The sequence below is a fragment of the Pipistrellus kuhlii genome, unplaced genomic scaffold (assembly GCF_014108245.1).
Source record: "Pipistrellus kuhlii isolate mPipKuh1 unplaced genomic scaffold, mPipKuh1.p scaffold_m20_p_68, whole genome shotgun sequence".
Taxonomy (NCBI): domain Eukaryota; kingdom Metazoa; phylum Chordata; class Mammalia; order Chiroptera; family Vespertilionidae; genus Pipistrellus; species Pipistrellus kuhlii.
In genome coordinates this window covers 507413-521307 of record NW_023425571.1, presented here as the reverse complement: position 1 = coordinate 521307, position 13895 = coordinate 507413, and the positions used below count along the sequence as shown (strand labels likewise).

Here is a 13895-nt window from a genome sequence, read left to right as displayed (position 1 = left end):
CGAGGAGCCCCCCCCCCCCGGACCTGCCTCCTCGAGGCCCCTGCCCCTCTGCTGAGGGGCGAGTCCACCCGAGTGCCCGGGGCCCCCTGCTCTGAGCCCGTTTCCCGCAGGCCACTGCCTCCTCCAGTCCCACCCGCTCAGCCCACGCAGCTTCTGCCGGAGCCACCACCGCGCCCGAGGGCCACACTGTGCTTGTGACGCTGCCCCCCCCCCCCCCCACACACACGCCTGGTCCTCGCTCAGCCGCTGTCCGCGGGGCCTCCAGCCTGAATCCCGGCTCAGTCGCCGGGGTCAGGCACCCGTCACAGGCACTGGACCCTGTGGGCCCCAATGCACTAGCACTAACTCACTGCACTCCTGTGGCTGCACTCTGCTGCCGTCTCCGGAGCCACAGTCTCAGCCGGACCTGCAGCGCCCGCAGGGCCCGCCCCGCCCCGCCGTTTGTTTGTGATTCACTGCCACCTGCTGGCCGGGCCAGGCACTGCACCCACCAATGGTGACTGGCGTGTTTCCAGACCCCCGCTCCCCGCCCTCACCCCCCTTCTCCTCACCCCCCCTCCCCGACCTCACCCCCCCTCTCCTGACCCCCGCTCCCCGCCCTCACCCCCCTTCTCCTCACCCCCCCTCCCCGGCCTCACCCCCCCTCTCCTGACCCCCGCTCCCCGCCCTCACCCCCCCTCTCCTCACCCCCCCTCCCCGGCCTCACCCCCCCTCTCCTAACGCCCCCTCTCCTCACCCCCCGTCCCCACCCTCACCCCCGTCTCCTCACCCCTGCTCCCCTCCCTCACCCCCCTCTCCTGACCCCCGCTCCCCGCCCTCACCCCCGCTCCCCTCACCCCCGCTCCCCTCACCCCGCTCCCCTCACCCCGCTCCCCGCTCCCCTCACCCCGCTCCCCTCACCCCGCTCCCCTCACCCCGCCGCTCCCTCCTCACCCCCCCTCTCCTCACCCCCCTCTCCTGACACCCGCTCCCCGCCCTCACCCCGCTCCCCTCACCCCCGCTCCCCTCCCTCACCCGCTCCCCGTCTCACCCCCCCTCCCCTCACCCCCCCTCCCCGCCCTCACCCCGCTCCCCGCCCTCACCCCCCTCTCCTCACCCCCCTCTCCTCACCCCCCCACCCCGCCCTCACCCCTCTCTCCTCACCCCCGCTCCCCTCCCTCACCCCGCTCCCCGCCCTCACCCCCGCTCCCTGCCCTCGGGCCCGCGGACAGGTGCTGAGCCGAAGGGCAGGGGCCGCGCTGCCCTCGCCCGTCACAGCTGTGCCCGTGCCCCGCGGGGCAGCCTGAGCCGGCGACCCCCACCCGTGGCCGTCCGTGCCCTGACAGGGATGCAGCCGCCGTGCAGTGGGGGCCCCAGCCCCGCTCCAGCCCAGGAGGAGCGTGTCAGGACGGTCCCCGCGGCCCCGGTTCCAGCCGCACCTGCCGGGCGCGGGGACGGCCGGCCGCGGCCCAGCCTGTCGCACCGATTTCACGGCTGAGCGGCTGGAGCGGGAGCGGAGGGAGCCGCTGCCAGGCTGCGGTCACAGCGAGAAGGACGCGCGAGGGGCGCTCACACCCCCGGGCTCACGGCGGCTCCCCGTCTGGGGCCCGGGAGCCGGCCAGGGCGCCTGGAGCCCGTCCAGCACAGCCCCCACGAGACAGCCGGGACCGGAAGCCCCCGCTGCCTCAGTTTCCCGCTGGCCCGGCCCCGGAACCAAAGCCTCGCGACCTTGATGGTGACAGGCAGAGCGTCCGTCCGGTAAAGCAGCGTTACCTTTACTTCTGCGTGAAAGTCTCGTCTCAGTGACAGGAGCCGGGCTCTGACCCCGTTCTCTCTCCGTCCTCTGGGGCAGGCCCTCCGCCACGGAGAGCTGCTGCAGCCACGGCCCCGCCACCCTCCCACGGTCCCCCCACGGCTCCCACAGCCACGGCCCGCCACCCTCCCACGGTCCCCCCACGGCTCCCACAGCCACGGCCCGCCACCCTCCCACGGTCCCCCCACGGCTCCCACAGCCACGGCCCGCCACCCTCCCACGGTCCCCCCACGGCTCCCACAGCCACGGCCCTACAACCCTCCCCGGTCCCCCCACGGCTCCCAACAGCCACGGCCCGCCCCCCTCCCACGGGGTCCCCCCGGACTCCCACAGCCACGGCCCCCGCCACCCTCCCACGGTCCCCCACGGCTCCCACAGCCACGGCCCCGCCACCCTCCCACGGTCCCCCCGGACATCCCTCCCACAGCCACGGCCCCGCCACCCTCCCACGGTCCCCCCCCCACGGCCCATCAGCCGACGCTGCCACCCGCCACCTCCACGTCCCCCCACGCTCCCCGCCACGGTCCCCCACCCCCCACCCCACGGCTCCCACAGCCACGGCCCCGCCACCCTCCCCACGGTCCCCCCCGACATCCCCCACAGCCACGGCCCGCCACCCTCCCACGGTCCCCCCACGGCTCCCACAGCCACGGCCCCGCCACACCCTCCCACGGTCCCCCCACGGCTCCCACAGCCACGGCTCCGCCACCCTCCCATGGTCCCCCCCCCACAGCTTCCACGGCCACGGCCACACCCTCCCATGATCCTCCACGACCACAGCCCCCCCTGCTACCCCCTCACACTGTTCCCCCGGCCACAGCCCCCCCAACTAGAGAGCCTGACCTCCTTTCCAGGAGGGAGTCTGTGGGGCGGTCCCAGCGGAGAATGAGAACATGGACTTAAAAAAAGGGGCCATTTCAAAAGCTCCGCAGGCCCCGGCGAGGCCCTGGGAATACAGGACTGCGGGCCGGTGAGCCCCTCCCCGCCGGCAGCCTGCAGAGGGGGCGCCCGAGCCCCAAGGACAGACAGGGGGACACAACGGGGGGGGGGGGGAGGCCCATGAAACACACGTTGAGTGAGAGTAAATGAGTGTGTATCACTGACTGCGCGCCCGCGCGTGTGTGTCAGTGTGTGCGTGCGTGCATGCGCGTGTCAGTGTGTGCGTGTGTGTATGTGTATGACTGTGTGTGAGTATGTATGCGTGTGTGCATGCGCGTGTGCGTGCGTGTGTGTGTATGTGAATGACTGAGTGTGTATGCGTTTGTGCGGAGAAATGAAAGGAAGCGTGGGGTTTTTCAGTCATGAAAAGGGCGCTGCACCGCAGGCCCCTCTGCTTGTGAAAAATTAAACCGGACGGATTCAAACCGCCCTATTTCCACTTCAAACGCCGCGGCTCTCCCACCCGAGCTTCAAACGTGGCACCTGGACCGTTCTCTCCCAGCCGCCGGCCGCCTCTCCCTCTAATTACCCCCGAGGGCCGGGCCGGCGCCCTGAATAATTCAGCCGGAGCGCACCCCCCCCCCCCCGGACGGCAGGCTCACTCTGCCTTCACCGGGCAAACCTGCCGTGTCTGACAGAAGGAGCCGCCTGTTGTGGCGTCTTTCGTGTGCATTTAGCGACGAGAATATTAATTCCCCCGAAAAGGAGGCGCCGGCTGCTCTGGACGCGCGGAAGGCTCTGGAAACCGCTCCTCATCACCCCCGTTTGCAGACAAACTGCCGGGAGGGCTGTGCCCGCTGAGGGGGTGGGGGTGGGGGGTTCTCATTACCAGGAAGGATGCCAATCCGAGTGGAGCCTCCCTCACACCCGCCTCCCCTCAGGCCTCCTCTCAGCCCTGCGCCCGGGCCTGTCCGATGGGGTGGAGGGGGCCTGGGACACTCGGCCGAGGCCTGGACGCTCGCCACTTCTCCTGCGGTCGGGGCCGCTCTCAGGGCAGCCGAGCTCCCGCCTGAAGGCCCTCGGGCCTGGGTGTGCGGCGGGTGGGCCCGTCGCTGGGCTGCGGGCTGTCGGGGGGGGGGGGGGCCTGGCTCACCCCTCTCTGCCGGGACGGGGCGGTGGAAGGCTGACGCCCTTGCTGACAGCCCCTCCTGGGCCGTGTGCAGAGCGGACGGACCCACACTCAGAGCAGAGCCCGCACCACACGCAGGAACAAAGTGCTCTGCGGGCGGCGGGCGAGGCGGAGGGAGCGGAGGCCAGCCCGGGAGACCCCCAGCCCAGGCACCGAGCGAGCACCGCCCCGCCCACGCGCTGTGCCCGGCGTCCGGAGCCCAGGACGGGGTTCAGGGCGAGGAGGGGCCCTGGGGCTCTGCCCGGGCCGCGGGAAGGCGGGAGGCGGCTGGTTATTAATTTCGCTGCTGATCCGAGCGGCGGAGGTGTTGGCAGCCCCCGAGGACACGGGAGAACGTGGCGGAGCCTGCAGAGGTCACGGCTGGGACACGGCACCGGGCCCCGTGGGGTCGGGAGGGGGCGCTCCAGGCGGCCAAGGCGACAGCTGGGCCTCCCGGCGGAGGCGGCGCCGGGCGGTGACCGCAGGGCGGCCGCACGCTCGGTGACAGGCTGCGGCCGGGGGCTGCGCTCAAGGTGAGCGCGAGGGCGAGGGCCTGGGCAGCCGGGAGCAGGCGGACCAGGAGGCGCAGAGCGGCCCTCGGAGGTGGCTGGGCCGGGGACACCGCCGGGCCCTGGGGGTGGCGGCTGTGGCTCCTGGCAGGTGCCCGGGTGACATCATGGGGGGCCGGGAGCCTGCCTCGGGAGTGGGGCTGGCATTGAGGGCAGGTGCCTAGAACAAACCCAGGCCCTAGCCAGTGTGGCCCAGTGGATAGAGCGACTGCCTGTGGACTGAAGGGTCCCAGGTTCGAGTCCAATTGAGGCTCCCATGCCCAGATTGCAGACTCGACCCCCAGTAGGGAGCATGCAGGAGGCAGCTGAGCAATGATTCTCTCTCATCACTGATGTTCCTATCTCTTATTCTCCCTCTCCCTTCCTCTCTGAATTCAATAAAAATATTAAAATAATAATAATAAAGTGAAATAAAACACGCCCAGGACGTGAAGGGGAACCTGAGGTGCCGCGACGGCCCCAGAGGAAGCCACCACCGTGTGTGGGCGCAGGAGCTGGACTCCCTTCCTCACGCAGCGTCTGCGGGCCGCCTTCGGGCCTGCCCGCTGTCCACTGCCCACGGCCTTCGGGGTGCGGGCCGCCTTCGGGCCTGCCCGCTGTCCACTGCCCACGGCCTTCGGGGTGCGGGCCGCGGGCGGGTTCGGGAAGTGATCGGCGCAGGTGCTCGGGCCTGAGGTCCAGGCAGCGGCGGTGGTGGCGGCACAGCCTCTGCCTGGACCCGGCGGCCGGAGCCTCTGCTCGCGGTGCCGGAGGCCGTGGCAGCCGGGGCAGCGCCCGCGCTTGGCGTTCAGGTACCGAAAGCAAAGGTCCCGGGACACACACCGACCACGCTGCGCGGACAGGGGTCCACACGGCCCCTGCCTGGCCCCCGGCAGCCCCCAGGCCTTCCCGGAGCAACCACAGAGCCTGTGCCCACGAGAAACGCCCGCCTGCGGCCGGAGCCCGGCGCCCGTGAGCCCCGCCCCTCCCCGGAGCGGCTCCCCCAGCGCCGCGGCGAAGTCCGACGGGCCTACCTGGCAGCCCCTTTTTGAAAAAGGGCTGGATGGCCTCGCCCTGCCGGGTCTTGTCGGCCATGGCCTCCTTCAGCAGCTGCCCGCAGCACACTGGGGGGGACGGGACCGTTACATTCCAGCAGGAGGGAGATGGAGAGAAAGACGAGCCCAGGGCTGCCCGCGGGGGGGGGGGGGGGGTGCTGAACAGACTAAGAAGGTTCTCTGGAGCGGCCTGTCCGCGGGGAGTAAGTATGAAGGGAACTGGGGGCCGAGGAGGCCGGGAGGGCGGGGTGTGTGTGTGTGTGTGTGTGGAATGAAAAGGATTCATTTTGCAGAGCACGCAGCACACATTAACGGTGCGGCCTGGGCAGGCACTGGACGGCGGACGGCAGGGCTGGGGTCCCCCCAGGACGGATGCCCGAGCCCACATCCACCCCGTCCCCACCGTGGTCACCCCACGCCCAGCCCAGGACCGCGGAGACCGACAGGGCAGGGGACAGCCACCGGCCGAGGAGGCAGCGCGGCCAGGCCCAGCAGGCAGCCGAGAGGAACGGCGAGGACAGGGCCTCGTCAGCTCCGGAGCTGGAGGAACGCAGGGCACAGGCCGAAAACGGAAGACAAACACCGGGCCGGGCCGGGCTGGTGTGGCTCAGCGGGTAGAGCGTCGGCCCATGGACTGAAGGGTCCTGGGTCCAGACAAGGGCATGTATCTCGTTGGCAGGCCCCTGGCCCTGGTCAGGGTGCGTGCAGGAGACAACCAATCCACCGATCTCTCTCCCATCGATGTTTCTCTCTCTTCTCCCTCTCCCTTCAAAGCTGGACTCGGAAAACTTCAGAGCCGAGAGCAAGAGAGAGAGAAGCAGGCCATGCTGGTCCCTCCAAGCGCTTGGAGGGCAGCAGGTGGGAGGCGGGAGGCGGGGCGAGGGGAGGCCGGGCGGGGGGAGGCCGGGGGGGGGGGAGGGCGGGGCGAGGGGAGGCTGGGCGGGGGGAGGCCGGGGGGAGGGGAGGGCGGGCGGGGGGAGGCCGGGGTGAGGGGAGGGCGGGGGAGGGGAGGCCGGGCGGGGGGAGGCCGGGCGAGGGGAGGGCGGGCGCGGGGAGGCGGGGGAGGGGAGGCGGGGGGAGGGGAGGCCGGGGAGGCCGGGGGGGAGGCCGGGGGGAGGGGAGGCGGGGGGGCCCCCCCGCTCACCGTTGATGAGGCCGTACTTCTGAGCCAGGAGCCCGGCCTGCAGGCTCTTCCCGCTGCCCACCGGCCCGCACAGCAGCACCCGGGGCGTGAAGGGGGCGTTGGACCGGCGGTTGGTCTGGACGTAGGTCAGAGCTGGAAGCCGGAGGAGATAATGAACGCAGGCCCCTCGCAGGGAGGGGCGAGTGGTGCGGCCCCACGTGGCTGGGGGCCCTGGCCTGGGGCGGACCGGGAGCAGCGCCCACACTGAGCGGCCCACAGACCGGCGAGCCCCGGGCGACCGGCTGAGCTCCAACCTCCCGCCTCCCGCCGCCTCCCGCCGCCTCCCACCGCCTCCCGCCCGCAGGGAGCACCGGGAGGGCCGCCAGCAGGCGGGGCCCGCAGCGCGCAGCACCCCAGGCCCGAGCAGGGAGCCGCCTCCCAGCGAGGCCCAGCCTGCCCGCTGTCCACTGCCCACTGCCCACTGCCCACTGCCCGCACCAGGAAGGCTCTCCCCACCGGCCCTGCCTCCTGGGAAGGACCCGGGCCTCCAGCACCCATGTCTGCCACGGCGGGCGGCCGGTGATGCCGTCCCCCCTCGGAGGACTCCGCCCGGACGGGGCGGGCCAGCTGCTGCCCTGAGGGGCCCGGCCCTGACCCGCAGGTGCCTCGGGGGTGGGGGGTGGGGGGTGGGGGGATCTGGCATTCTTTTTAAAATACGTAAACATTTTTATTGCTTTCAGAGAGGAGGGGAGGGGGAGAGAGAGAAACATCAGTGATGAGAGATGATTATTGACCAGCTGCCTCCTGCACGGCCCCCACTGGGGGTCGAGCAGGAGACCCGGGCCTGTGCCCTGACCCCGAATGGAACCCTGACCTCCTGGCTCACAGGTGGATGCTCAGTCCCTGAGTCCCGCCGGCCAGGCTGTATTTTTAGTTTTTATAAAAATTTTCCCCAAACTGCGGCCGCTCCCTCCCACCCGCCCCTCGCTGTCAAGTCGTGGGCCGCAGAGTGCGGGAGCCAGCCCAGGCTCGGAGCGGGTGCCGGGGGACCCCGCCTGCAGGAGCCTGGCGTCTGTCCTGGCCGGGGCGGGTGCTGCAGGCAGGTGAGGGCGCCCCCCCCGGGCTCACCCTGGTAGAAGACGTCCACGCAGGGCTGGTCGGCGCTGATGACCTTCAGGATGCCGGGGTAGGAGGGCAGCACCCGCGCGATGTTCCGGTGGTGCCGCAGCAGCCGCCGCACGGTGGCCGGCTCCGAGATGCCCTCCGGCACCACCAGGCGGTTCTGGGTGTCGGCCTCAGGGGGCCAGTCGAAGGTGGTGTGGTAGATCTCTGCGGCCACGGGCTCGGTCACCCTCGGCTGCATGGGGGCGGGGGGGGGGGGCTGGGGCCGGGTGTGCGAGGGGGGGCTACCTCCAGTTTGAGGGTCGATTCTCTTCCCCAAGTTCCTCTCGATCAGGACTGTGTCCGGGGCGCTCAGCGCGACTGTGGAGGAGGGGGCAGGAGGAGGGGATGGGGGAGAAGGGAGAGGAGAGGAGGAGAGGAGAGGGATGAGGAGGAGGGAGAGGAGGAGGGGAAGGGGGAGAAGGGAGAGGAGAGGAGGAGAGGAGAGAGGGGGGAGGAGGAGGGGATGGGGGAGAAGGGAGAGGAGAGGAGAGGAGGAGAGGAGAGGGATGAGGAGGAGGGAGAGGAGGAGGGGGGAGGAGGAGGGGAAGGGGGAGAAGGGAAAGGAGAGGAGGAGAGGAGAGAGATGAGGAGGAGGGAGAGGGGGAGGGGGGAGAAGGAGGGGAAGGGGGAGAAGGGAGAGGAGAGGAGGAGAGGAGAGAGATGAGGAGGAGGGAGAGGGGGAGGGGGGAGAAGGAGGGGAAGGGGGAGAAGGGAGAGGAGAGGAGGAGAGGAGAGAGATGAGGAGGAGGGAGAGGAGGAGGGGGGAGGAGGAGGGGATGGGGGAGAAGGGAAAGGAGAGGAGAGGAGGAGAGAGGGATGAGGAGAGGAGAGGGGGAGGGGGAGAAGGAGGGGAAGGGGGAGAAGGGAGAGGAGAGGAGGAGAGGAGAGAGGGATGAGGAGGAGGGAGAGGAGGAGGGGGGAGGAGGAGGGGATGGGGGAGAAGGGAGAGGAGAGGAGAGGAGGAGAGGAGAGAGGGATGAGGAGAGGAGAGGGGGGAGGGGGGGGGAAGGGGGAGAAGGGAGAGGAGAGGAGGAGAGGAGAGAGGGATGAGGAGGAGGGAGAGGAGGAGGGGGGAGGAGGAGGGGATGGGGGAGAAGGGAAAGGAGAGGAGAGGAGGAGAGGAGAGGGATGAGGAGGAGGGAGAGGAGGAGGGGGGAGGAGGAGGGGATGGGGGAGAAGGGAAAGGAGAGGAGAGGAGGAGAGGAGAGAGGGATGAGGAGAGGAGAGGGGGAGGGGGAGAAGGAGGGGAAGGGGGAGAAGGGAGAGGAGAGGAGGAGAGGAGAGAGGGATGAGGAGGAGGGAGAGGAGGAGGGGGGAGGAGGAGAGGATGGGGGAGAAGGGAAAGGAGAGGAGAGGAGGAGAGGAGAGAGGGATGAGGAGAGGAGAGGGGGAGGGGGAGAAGGAGGGGAAGGGGGAGAAGGGAGAGGAGAGGAGGAGAGGAGAGAGGGATGAGGAGGAGGGAGAGGAGGAGGGGGGAGGAGGAGGGGAAGGGGGAGAAGGGAGAGGAGAGGAGGAGAGGAGAGAGGGATGAGGAGAGGAGAGGAGGAGGGGGCGGGCGGGCATGCGGTGCGGGGGGCGGGGGGGGAGGCAGGGGCAGCTGGGGGCGGGGACTCACTGACGTGCCAGGGGCTGATCCCCAGGGTCTGCACCATTATTGCCTGCTCCCGCGTCTCGGGGATGCCGTCCAGGATCCAGCCCTGGGGGAACCCAAAAAGCTCGTGCTCTCTCTCTCTCTCTCTCTCTCTCTCTCTCTCTCTCTCTCTCTCTCTCTCTCGGTGGGAGGGAAAAAGGAAGGGGGTTGCTCCACAGAGGCCGAGGCTCTGAGGACGCAGTGAAGTACGCGGACTCCCCATTGGTCCCTTTCTCTCGTAAAAAACAGTCCTGGTATGGTTCCCATCACCAGCACTGCTCCCCCTCCCTGCTCCCCCCCATCCTCCGTCCTCAGTCCTCCCACCCCTCCTCCCTCCTCCCTGGGCTCCGGCAGCCCAGCCTCGAAGGTGGACGCACTGCCTGCTGCTCCCCCCCTCCCCTCCCCTCCCCTCCGCCGGCTCTGAAGGAGCGGGGCCTGGGCCGGGCAGCCCCATCGGCAGGTGGCCGCGGGGAGCACTGCTGCTGGGCGCGGGTTTCTTTGATCGTTAATGAGGCTCGCGTCTCTCCATATGTTTACGGCCGGTTAGGTTTTTCTTTTCCGAAAGCGCCTCTCGGTGCCAGCTCCGCGCCTCCCCGGGGCCTCAGCCTCTGACTGACTGACAGGAGCTCTCTGCATTTTCAAAGCGCTACCCCGTTGGCAGGCACCGGCCGGAGCCGCAGTGCTGCCAGCCGGCGTCTCCGGCTTTGATCTCGGAGCCGGGCTGGTCTTCACCACGTGCTTCTGGCCCTCCGGCCGGCGCCGGGCCGTGCCAACGCCGAGGACCACGTGTCCACGCTGTCGGCGTGCGGTCTCCGCCATCGGTCCTGGCCGATGAGCCGTCTGGTTTCGGAGGCCCCGTCCCCCAGGCCTGCCCGGCCCCTCGGGGCCCTGGGTCGCCGTCCGCAGGCGGTGGAAGCCAGCTCCGCCTCTGCCTGCCCTGGAGGCCGGTGCGTCCCACCCTGAGCCGGGCCTGCTGGTGGCTTAGCGCCCTCACAGGCACGGCCTCTGCTTCCACGTTCCCCGGGCACCGAACAGGCTCGCGGACATTAGGTGCGGACGGATCTCTGAGGAGCAGCATTTACACACCATCTTCCCGCGGCTCAGTGCCCGTGCCCCTCACCTTTAAACAGCTTCTAAATCCTCCAGTCCCGGGAGCCATCACACACACACACTCACACGCACACACACACACGCACACACTCACACACACACGCACACACACGCACACACACACTCACACACAAACACACACACTCACACACACACTCACCACACACACACTCACCACACTCACACACCCACACACACACTCACACACACACTCACACCACCACACACACACACACTCACACACACACACACACCACACTCACACACACACTCACACACTCACACTCACACACTCACACACACACACACTCACACACACTCACACACACCACCCCACACACACACTCACACTCACACACAACACACACACTCACACACACACGCACACTCACACACACACTCACACACACACTCACACACACACACACACTCACACACACACACACTCACACACACACTCACACACAAACACAAACACACACTCACACACTCACACACACACTCACACACACGCACACACACACACACACTCACACACACACTCACACACACACTCACACTCACACACACACTCACACACACACTCACACACACACTCACACACACACTCACACTCACACACTCACACACACACACACACACACTCACACTCACACACACTCACACACACTCACACACACACTCACACTCACACACACTCACACACACACTCACACACACTCACACACACACACTCACACACACTCACACACACTCACACACACACTCACACACACACACTCTCACACACTCACACACACTCACACTCACACACTCACACTCACACACACACACACACACACACACACACACAACTTAGTGCTTCCACCTGCACATCCAGATGCGTTGGCGGAGTGAAATGAAACGGCAGATAAGCCTCAGGTCTCCCTCCCGCAGGGGTCAGGCGGGTCAGACACTGGCTCTCGGAAGGGGACGCCCCTGCCACCCCCGCCCTCTCGGTTGCTCTGAGAATCGGCCGATGAGGGTCAGAGGGCAGACAGGTGGGTAAGGTCAGACCCAAGGTCACCGGTTACCCTCAGCACCTGACCCCTGGGACCCCGGTGGATGGGGCAGCCATGTTTTCCTTTTTGTTTCCTCGGTGTGTTTCTATTGACTTCAGAGAGGAAGAGAGAGAGACATGGATGCTGAGAGGACCATTGATCGGCTGCCCCCTGCGCGCCCCCCATGGGGGATCGAGCCCGCACCCGGGGGGGAATGAACCGTGATCTCGGCACTCAGCCCGGAGCCACCCCGCTGGGCAGCAATGTCTTTCCTAACAAACAGACAGACAATCCAGCCTGCACGTCCCACAGCCTCGGACGGTTGTGAAGAAAAGCCAAACATGCAGGGAGCGGGGCGGGCTGGGGGAACAGGCTGCTCCCGCTGATTTCCTAAATGATGCAGCAAACGCACGGCGCGGGCCCCTGGCTTCTGAGCTAACGAAGCAAAAGTGCAAAACATCATTGCACAGCCTTCCCCCCTCATGTGCTCGTGAGCCGTGGCGGCGGGGGCTGGCGCCCGGACACAGAAGCATCCACAGGGGCGCCCCTGGGGTCCCGGCCCCCCTGCTTCCGGAGCTCCGGCCGCACTCGGACCCCCTGGTCCGGAGGGAGGACCCGCACCGGGGCCCGGGGACCCCAGTTAACACTGCATCGCGGGCGTCATTAGCATCTCGCCGCCCGCTGAGCCAGCCGGTGTCGGTATGTGGCCGTGGCCTCAGAACTGTTCGGGAGAGCAGCTCTCCGACTTCAGTTACCCGGGAACGCGCGGCAAAGTGGGGAGCGGCGCCCCAATTAGCCGGGATCTGAGCGGGGAGGTGGGCTCCGCGAATCCGGCCAGCCGCCTCCCGCCTCCCGGCTGCTCCTCCAGAGTCAGAGGTGCCAGAAACGGGCCCCCGAGGGGCCCCCAGAGCAGCCTCCCCCCCGGGGCAGCCACCAAGACGGGAACGTCGCCCCACGCCACCGCCCTGCCTGCCGGGCGGCCCCTGGAAAGGTCGCCGCGGCCAAGGCCCTGCAGGGGGGGAGGGGGCTCTTCCTTTTCTTTTTCTGAACATGTTTATGGCTGTCAGAGAGGAGGGGGGGACAGAGAGAGAGAGAAACATTGACGATGAGAGAGAATCATGGATCGGCTGCCTCCTGCAACCCCCCCCCCCCGCCCCCAACCAGGGATCAGGCCGGAAACCCAGACATGTGCCCTTGACCAGAATGGAACCCGGGACCCTTCAGTCTGCGGGCCAGTGCTCTGAGATCCAGTGAGCCAAACCGGCCAGGGCGGCGAGCTGTCCTTTCGAGAGGAAACAGCGATTTCGGCCGAGAGCAAGTTCACGGCTGCACCATCTGGCGAAGCAGCCGCCGGGCCTGCCACGGCGGGCCGGTCAGGGCCGCCCCGAGGTGCAGGCTCTGACCTCGGGGAGCGCCGCCAGGCCGGAGTGAGAGCTCCACTCCGCCGCCCGCCGCCCGCCGAGCCGGCTGCCGGGCAGGTTAATTGCTATTCCTGGGCCCGCGCCCGCGCCCCCTGCGCCTGGTTCCGTTTTATCACACATCAAAGGCGCGGCTGCTCCGGGCGCCGGGCGGCGCGGCGCTGGGGTCCGCACGGCCGAGGGGGATCACAGGAGGGACGCGCGCCAGCAGATGTCACGGCGAGAAGAAAGGAGCGTGAGCAGCCGCCGGCCGGGGAGCCGGGAGGCCCACGCTCGGCGGCGTGCGGCTCTGATCCCCGGCCCCCTCCCTCCGGACGCCGGGAGAGCAGTTAGCGGTTCCGCGGAGGCCTTGCCGCCGGCCCCGCCTCTCTGACCCGTGGCCGGGCTCCTCCCGCTCCTCACGGACCCAGCGGGCTCCCTGGGTGCCGAGGACACCGTCCGGCTCCGGCTCCGGCTGCAGCACGAGGGGGCCCTGGGGCCGGAGGCTGACTCATCGAGGGCGGAGGGTTTGGACTCGTCCGTCGGACTCACTGGGCTCAGTTGGGCCCGGGCGTGTCACCAGGGCCCGCGCGGCCCCTTTTCCTAGTGAAATGCCACGTGTCCCCGGCACAGGAGAGAGAGAAGAGACGCATCTTAAAGAGCAGGTTCGGTCCCTGGTGCATCCAGAGGCGACGGCGGAGCACAGCGCCCACAATCCCGGGGCCCGCGGGCGTCGGCCCAGGACCCCGTGGACACCGGAATCCCTTGCGCAGAGCGCGGCTCAGGGGCGGAGCGCCCACCTGTGGCCCCCGGAGATCACGCTGGTTTGATCCGAGTCAGGGCACAGCCCAGGATGCGGGGCGTGTAACGGGAGCCGCTCCTGCTCCGCGTCTCTGTCCCGATGGGCGGCCTGGCCTCGGCTCCGACCCTCCCCGCTCTCACCCAGGAGCGCCAGGCCCGGTGACGGGGCACGGCCATCGTTTCCGAAC

The 13895-nt window shown here is 68.7% G+C and overlaps 1 protein-coding gene across 2 annotated transcripts in view; it reads right to left on the bottom strand.

The window, feature by feature from the left end:
- Positions 1-13895, bottom strand: part of AK8 (adenylate kinase 8) — a 40513-nt gene that overhangs the window by 16355 nt on the left and 10263 nt on the right. For both annotated transcript variants that reach the window (XM_036420473.2, XM_045575187.1), the window contains 5 exons: positions 9345-9426; positions 7976-8047; positions 7694-7894; positions 6587-6718; positions 5422-5511 (listed from right to left, as the gene is read on the bottom strand). In XM_036420473.2, the coding sequence (XP_036276366.1) occupies positions 5422-5511; positions 6587-6718; positions 7694-7894; positions 7976-8047; positions 9345-9426 (577 nt within the window). The remainder of the gene's footprint in view (positions 1-5421; positions 5512-6586; positions 6719-7693; positions 7895-7975; positions 8048-9344; positions 9427-13895) is intronic.